Genomic DNA, 8,498 nt, shown 5'->3' with positions numbered 1-8,498 from the left:
CTGCAAAGGGTGGTGGAAAGTGTCAAGACCATGTCTCCAAAGTCTTTCTAGTTTCGAGAAGAGGTCAGAATCTAGTGCTTAGAAGACTGAAGAGAAAAGAAAACTGAGTCTTGGCATCTCAAGACCAAATCCTTGATCAGCTTCCACCGCAGGTTAAGATGTCAGGCTAGTTGCTTACTCCATCTTAGAAGACATGAGGCTCCTCACTGCGGTCTGCTCCATCCCAGAGATGGGAAGAAACTGCCTGCAGTACCTCACAAACTTATAGGTAAATCTCCCATCACTCCTTGGTGTAGAGGAAAAGAAACTCTAAATTGAAGTTTCTACTAAGCTAGATGTTAAACAGATCACAGATCTGTATTAGAAAATACCACCCACCTTTAGTTTGAATCATTTGTTGACTCAAAGCTCAGTCAAAATGTGAATTTAAGGGCCCCTGGGTGGCTCAGATGGTTAAGGGTCTGCCTTTGGCTCAGGTCGTGATCCCAGAGTCCTGGGATTGAGTCCCACATAGGGTTCCCTGCTCCTTGGGAGCCTGCTTCTCCCTCTGCCTCTCTTTCTCTCTCTCTCTCCTCTCTCATGAATAAATAAAATCTTTTTTTTTAAAATGTGAATTTAGGGAATTTCAGTCCAGTAATGACTTCCAAGCAGTTCTGCTCTCAGTGTTTGGGAAACAGGATAAATACCTGGTTTATAGTATAAGAAACCCAGTTTGTAAAGATAGTCCTCTCTGAGGCATCTCTGCAATGAATGTTTGCTTTAAATCCTAATCAACACAGTTTATTCTAGTATTTTATTTTTAAAGATTTATTTATTTTAGAGAGAGAAAGAGCATGAGAGAGTGGGGGAGGGACAGAGGGATGGGGAGAGAGAGAATCTCAGACTCCCCACTGAGTGCGGAGCCTGACACAGGATTTGATCTCACGATCCTGAGATCATGACCTGAGCCAAAATCAAGAGTGGGTTGCTTAACCGACTGAGCCACCCAGGTGCCCCATATTCTAGTATTTTACATACAGAACTTGGTAACATGATTCTAAAAGCAATTTGAAAAAATAGATGACAGTAAAGACTCTTCTGAAAAGAAGAATGAAGGTAAAATAAAGTAATTCAATTACTTGTAGCAGTTTGACATTCATTTCTTTGGAGACATATCAAAAGCTTTAAGTACATGTCCAAACCTTGACCTAGTAATCCCACTCCTGTAAAATCTTTTCAAAGAGCTCTGTGGAGAAAGGTATTCATTGTATCATTAGAACAGATAAAATTGGAAACAATAAGCAAGGTAATAATTAAATACTATATCTAGTCTGTAAAATGTAACCATTAATATAAGCTAGGAAGAACAGGTAACAGGGAAATATTACATTAATTTTTTAATTTATTTTCTTATTATGTTATGTTAGTCACCATACATTACATCATTAGTTTTTGATGTAGTGTTCCATGATTCATTGTTTGCAAATAACACCCAGTGCTCCATTCAGTACGTGCCCTCTTTAATACCCATCACCAGGCTAACCCATCCCCCCACCCCCCTCCCCTCTAGAACCCTCAGTTTGTTTCTCAGAGTCCATCGTCTCTCATGGTTCATCTCCCCCTCCGATTCCCCGGCTTCATTGTTCCCTTCCTTCTCCTAATGTCCTCCCTGCTATTCCTTATGTTCCACAAATAAGTGAAACCTTATGATAACTGACTTTCTCTGCTAATACATTAATTTTTTAAAGCTGATATAATCTTGTGTTATGTTCCATTTATGTTCAAATATGTAATGCATGGACAGACCAAAAAGGAACAAGAGAAATCAAGTTGGTTAAGGGGATTTTCCTCAAACTATATTTAATGCTGTAATATGTTTATTACATTTTTACAGTATTATGTTCTACTTTAGTCACAAGACTGCTGTTCCTTTGGCCATGGCCAGTAACATTCAGTTTTTCCCAAAATGGACCGCTTGGTCCTTCATCTACTTTCCACTTTCACTGAATCCTAACATTAGACTCAAAGTGAAACAAAGCTTAAACACCATAGCAAGTCATTTGGAATGAATTTTTGAGGCAGACGGATGGGAAAAGAAGAGGGTATCATGTTAGAATTTGTATAGCTGATTCCAGCTATTATTACTGCTTTGAGTCCAGTGGCATGCCCCTAAACCTAAGGCGAGATATTCGCACCTTACAGATGAATTAGTCACTGAGTCTTTTTTTTTTTTTTCCTTAGGTAGACTCCACACACAGCATGGAGCCCACTGTTGAGCCCAAACTCATGACCCTGAGATCAAGACCCAAGCTGAGATCAAGACTCCCCAAGTCACTGAGTCTTGAAGATGTGAAAAGCCATGTAATGATAGCTGGGTATAATGTGTCATTGAGGCTGCACATGCTTGAGGGGGTGGATGACTTAATAACAAGCAATAAACACATACCCCATTTTTAGGCCTTTTCTACATTTAAAAAGCCAGGGAGTCAAGAACAGAAATGGAGTCCTACCTGGAGTGAGTGGGAAGTGGCCAAGGTAACAAACCTGTGCCCAGGGGCACTCAGTGCTGGCCCCTAGCCGAATACCCCCACATCAAAGGTCCAGGCAGCAGCAGAGCAAACATGCATTTGACAGCACAGACATAAACCTGAGTAAGGGAAACACGGTTTGGGATTTCAAACTTGAAGGAGGGGACTGAGCTTTATAAAATTCTTAAAAAACACTTAGACAAAACTGACCCAAGTTATTTTGTTTTAACCACAAGTATTTATTGATGGATCGAAGAATACAATTTTAATGGAACAATAAGGCACAACCGTGGATTAAAACAGTTTGCTATACAGCCAAAAGGAGGAAAAAGCCATATCTTAAGGAACTTTACATATGGAAGTCAAGGAGCCTCTGAAGTACCTCTCTAACAGATGAGTGTCAGAAAATTCTTCCCTTTTATCCATTTCCTATATTACATCACTTGATCACAAAGTCAGACTGATACTTCATCCAGAATTCCTCAGTCATTTATACTTGAGTCATCCGGCCTGGTCACTCCTGTTTCCCACTCTTACCAATCCCTTTGCAGCATCTTGTTTTTGTTTTTAAGCAATTCCCTGCCAAAAGTATTCCAAAGCAAGGAAACAAGGCCTTCCAAAGCAAGGAAATAACCAAGCGAGCAAGCAAGGAATCAGAGAAAATCAGCCAAGGGCAGATATATAGACGAAGAGACTCATAAAGACAGGAGGACAACAGCCTGATTCACTGAGGTCTACACTAAGCTGGATAGGCAGAGAAGTTGCTCTGGCTCATGCAAAGGCCTGTAAATGCCACCTCAGGTTGTGCCACTGGTGCCAGACTCCTTGTTTCTAAGAGATGAGTAGTGGTTTGCAAGAGGAGCTGGGAAGTCAATGTAACCAGGCAGCTTATGATAATAATACATTCAATGCTTGGGACCTCTTCTAGGAGCGGACTATGGCTTCCAGCATTAACATTTGCCAAGTGTAAAATTCATTGAGAATTTTGTGCAAAACTTCAAGACACTGAGGACAATCTTTAAATCTCTCGGACTGGGCTAAGTTAGGCACTTCCGTTAACACTGCTCATCCAATTTGGAAATGTAACGTGAAACACATTCCAGGGCACATAACACTGAGGCATAAGCCATGCTGCAGAAGTTTGGGGATACACCAGGCTTTCAGAGTGCCCAGGCTCCCTGACCAAAAAGCCACGAGAAAGGCCCCAAGCACAACGTCAGGGCAGCCATTGTGGTGGTGATGGTTTCCGAAAACTAAGCAAACCTGCCGGCATATGGCCCCTTTCTGAAGAGTCAACACTGTACTAACAAGAGTAGCCACGTAGTTATGTAAGTTGAGAATCAGAGGCCAGAGGTAGAGCGACCCGGGCAAGCCACGTGGAAGCCTTGGCTCTACACCTCTCACCAAGGCCACCACCTTTCAACAAGAATATCTAACCAATAGCCCTTTGAACACAGAGCAGAGTACAGGGGACCAAGAGATGATCATTCTTTTGAGAGAAGTGTTGGTTATGGAAAAGCTCCTGTAGAGGCAACATCCCAGAGACCCATTTAAGAATAAAGGTAGACAAAAACCGCCAGACCGCCACACTATCCTGCCAAGTGAGAAATACGCTTAACAGGCATAGCTTGGGGGGCCAAGTAGAACAGAGGGACTGAAGCTTAATGAAGAGCAGGGAGACTGAAGAACTAAGTGACAGAGAAGTAGGAAGGAAAGGACATATTAAAAAAGGACGAAGGAGCATGCCGAAGCCTGGCTGGAGGGGAGGCAGCAAGGCTGTCTTCTACATCCAGAGAAAGAGCTTTGCTGGTTGGTTCTTGGCATGGATTGCCTCTCTCACTTTTTCAGACGGGATGGACATGTGGCCTTCAGCAGGGAACCAGGGGAGATGATATTTAGAAATGGAGATAACTGGTGAATGATACTGAACAGAATAGACTGGGGTACCATTCTGTAATGCCCTGTTTATACACCAAAGGCAAGTTTACGTTGACAGAACATAGTTGGGGTTGTCATGCAACAGCAGTAGTACTTTGGGAGAAGGGGAATGACGGGGTGTTGGTGGGGCTGGTGGACAGGAGGACTCTCAAGTTCCAGTTCTTAAATACTAGAAAGCAGGGAACCGTTTGGTCTCAGTCCTTCAGTGAAGAAATCGGATGCTCATTTTCTGTTCTACGTCCACCTTCTCCAAAACCTGGGGGGGAGAAAACCCCCCCAAAACCCAATTATGGTTATGAAGGTCAAAAGAGGAGATACTGCCCCAAGTTCTTATTGGAATGTTTTTCTCCCTCCCTCCTACGCGACAGAATTTTCAAACTTTTTCAAACCAAGAGGTGACAGACTGACCTTAACAAATTCTGTGAAAGATATGGCACTGTCCCCATCCTGATCAGCCTCCTGGATGGTCCTGTCTGCAATGCTGCCCAGCTGCTCATCTGAGATATTTACTCCAACCATCATGCGTAGCACCTACAGGACCAAAAGCCAGGAATTACAGGAGACTTGGGGGTCAGTGGGACTCTTTTAAAGAAAAAGATTAAAGAAAAAGCCACCTCCACCCTCTTTTCCTTTGATGTCCTCAAATGTAACAGCCAGAAAGCGGAAACCCTTGTCTTCTCATCTAGGCCATTCTAGACAATGATATGAGCAGAACTCTCTGGCAAGGTCACTGGATAGGAAGGCAAAGCTTCACTGGGGGAAGAGTCCTTTGCATTTTGCTCTTCCCATTTTTTTTTTTTTTTGTAAATGTTTTTAATTGTTTTTTTTTTCTTTTAAGATTTTATTTATTTCTTTGACAGAGAGAGACAGCGAGAGAGAGACCACAAACAGGGGGAGTGGGAGAGGGAGAAGCAGGCTTCCCGCCGAGCAGGGAGCCCAATGCGGGGCTCGATCCGAGGACCCTGAGACATGACCTGAGCCGAGGGCAGATGCTTAACGACTGAGCCACCCAGGCACCCCTTATTTTATGTTATGTTAATCACCATACGTTACATCATTAGTTTTTGATGCAGTGATCCATGATCCATTGTTTTCGTATAACACCCAGTGCTCCATGCAGTACATGCCCTCCTTAATACCCATCACCAGGCTAACCCATCGCCCCACCCCTCTCCCCTCTAAAACCCTGTTTGTTTCTCAGAGTCCATAGTCTCTCGTGGTTCGTCTCCCCCTCCGACTTCCCCCCCTTCATTCTTCCCTTCCTGCTATCTTCTTCTTTTTCTTTTTCTTTTTTCTTAACATATAATGTATTATTTGTTTCAGAGGTACAGGTCTGTGATTCAAGTCTTACACAATTCACAGTGCTCACCATAGCACATACCCTCCCCAGTGTCTATCACCCAGCCACCCCATCCCTCCCACCTCCCACCACTCCAGCAACCCTCAGTTTGTTTCCTGAGATTAATGCTCTTCCCATTCTTTTTGTCTGGAACATAGATATGATGCTTTGGTGGTAGAGCAGCCATCCCAGGGACTGTGAGATGAAAGTCTTCTGTGTTATGCATGCCAGAGCAAGAATACAGAAGCCTTGTTCCTGGACATCACGTAGGTTCTGTATCAACCCAGATAATCTATCCCCAGACTTCTTGTTGCGTGAGGCAAACTAGTTCCTTATTGGTTTAAGTCACTTTGGCAGGGCTTTCTAGGAATCCCACATGAATGCAGTCCTCTCTGAAGCAGTGCATTAACCCAGCTATTCCTAAGGGACAGCCAAGAAACATAAAGATCTTTGAAGGTTTAAATACTAAACCTTTTTTTTAGAAAAATAAGCACATTTAAGGGACTGTAGTCAAGAGAATTTAACACTGTTTCACCAAATTTGCTCCACACATAACAAAAAACTCCTCCCCCCAATTCGGCTAACATCTTTAGGGTGTAAATATATTTTGAAAATTATGACTTTAAGCAAAATAAGCAACTGTAGTGATATGACTGTTAGTATGAAATGGGGGACAGGGTGCTTTTGTGATGTCTCACATCACTGTAGTCAGCCACCTCTGCCTTCAGAGGTAAGAGGTGAGCTTTTCCATAGGAGAGAAAGACCTTCTGGCCCAGGAGTTCACAGGCCCCACTCCTTTACATCCTTCTCCAATCTCATGACATAGATTTTTAAAGAGTAAATTATAGGATTTTCTGAAAAGAAAAAAAGAGCTGAAATACTGATTTGCCTCAATACTAGTTATTTCTTTTCACAAATTGATTCTTGAAAATTGAAAGTTGTACATTTGGGGGTACAAAGATAGGCAAATGGAAGGATTAATAAAAAGAGGCAATCTTGGGGCGCCTGGATGGCACAGTCGGTTAAGCGTCTGACTCCTGGTTTCGGCTCAGGCCATGATCTCAAGGTTGTGAGATGGAGACCCACCTCGGGCTCTGTGATCAGCATGGAGTCTGCTTGAGATTCTCTCTCTCCCTCTCCTTCTGCCCACCCCCCAACTCTCTCTCTCAAAACAAGAAAAATTTAAAAAGAGGCAATCCTGGCAAAAATACTGAATGGCCAAGCCATTCGCCATCTTCCTTGATTGTGTGTGCCGGACTAGACAAGTCCATCCTCAAATAGCAGCTTCTTCTGATCTCAGTCCAATTATTCTCTGAAGTGTTTTATTTTTAGAATTAGAGAACCGTGTTGAGCACATGTGCTCTGTGGGGAGAGGAGTGGTGTTGTCTGAAGAATCACTCATCCAGTCTGTTAGCGAGGACAAGAGGGTCTAGAAGTGGCTTGATCCAGGTCCCAGCAACCAGTGGCCCTCGCTGTCTGCCATGCCTCTGTGCCCAATCAGCACTCCACAGAGCCACTCAGGGTTCCAGTTGGAAGTTCATTAGCAAATAGGACTTTTATTATTACTACCTTTTTTTAAAAGATTTATTTCTTTGAGAGAGAAAAAGAGAGAGAGGGAGCACAAGCAGGGGGGAGTGGGAGAGGGAGAAGCAGGCTTCCGTGGAGCAGGGAGCCCCAAGTGGGGCTCGATCCCAAGACCCTGGGATCATGAACTGAGCCAAAGGCAGACGCTTAACGACTGAGCCACCCAGGTGCCCCCCTACTTTACCTTTTAGGTGTTATCTTGAAATAGACAAATCTCCCCCAGAAAGTCCTGAATGTATTAGCTTCCTAGAGTCCTCCAGAATCATAAATATTAAAGAAAAGAAAAAAGGAGAACTTTCTCCCCTCTGAACTTGTATTTAAGGAAGTGGGGAAGACAGAGGAAGACAATGCTAAGAGGATGAAATGCTAATCACTGCTAGTAGGAGGACAGGGGATTGTCCTCAGGAGTAACAGAGGACAGTGAGCACTTGGCTCTGTACACCAGCCCAGCAAGAGTTCCTTGACTCCTACATCAAGCCCACAGACAGGCGGGACAGCAGCATTCACCTAAGTGTCATCAGAATATACCTGGATATCAATAAACTTATATAACAATAATGGAACTATCTGACTTAGACCATCTTGCATAGTTTAGCTCTGCCAGTCAGCACCTAAAAGACATTAAACTGGCTTTTAAATAGCAGAGACATCTGTCGTTGAGAACTCAATGAGCCATTTCATGTTCCCGCGGGGTCATCCGGCTCTACCTTGTATTTAAAACGGTACTCTGCACTGGCAGGTGTTAAATAAACACTTGCTGAAAGAACAATTCCCGCCCAAAAGGACAAGCAGACAGAGCCCAAACAAGTTGTCCACATGCACAGCAGCTGTCCCACATACCTGTAACAGCTCATCACGGGAAATCTTGTCATCTTTATCCAAGTCATAGAGTCGAAAAGCAACTGGTAGGGGAAAACGAGAAGTTACTGGAAATTAGCAGTGTTTCACCCCTTCGCAAGGAAGTAAATACATAAAGAACACTAGACAGGAAACTGACAAGTAGTTTCTCAAGAGCAACTGACATGACCTCTAGAGCTTTTAAAGACATTATACCATTTAAAAAATTGAAATGCATCTCATAATTGATGACATCTTAACCCTGATAAAATAGGGCCCTTCTTCAGGCAAAT

General features: G+C 43.3%; 1 protein-coding gene across 2 annotated transcripts in view; it reads right to left on the bottom strand.

Annotated features, from left to right (window-relative positions):
* Positions 1–2,722: 2,722 nt before the first annotated feature.
* Positions 2,723–8,498, bottom strand: part of CHP1 (calcineurin like EF-hand protein 1) — a 43,309-nt gene continuing 37,533 nt past the window's right edge. For both annotated transcript variants that reach the window (XM_025883818.2, XM_025883819.2), the window contains exons 5-7: positions 8,209–8,270; positions 4,854–4,976; positions 2,723–4,701 (exon numbers count right to left, since the gene is read on the bottom strand). In XM_025883818.2, the coding sequence (XP_025739603.1) occupies positions 4,648–4,701; positions 4,854–4,976; positions 8,209–8,270 (239 nt within the window). In that variant the 3' untranslated portion in view covers positions 2,723–4,647. The remainder of the gene's footprint in view (positions 4,702–4,853; positions 4,977–8,208; positions 8,271–8,498) is intronic.

This window comes from Callorhinus ursinus, unplaced genomic scaffold (genome assembly GCF_003265705.2).
Source record: "Callorhinus ursinus isolate GAN/ISIS: 27379988/994484 unplaced genomic scaffold, GSC_fseal_2.0 scaffold25, whole genome shotgun sequence".
NCBI lineage: Eukaryota > Metazoa > Chordata > Mammalia > Carnivora > Otariidae > Callorhinus > Callorhinus ursinus.
This window is presented reverse-complemented; position numbering and strand designations above follow the sequence as displayed.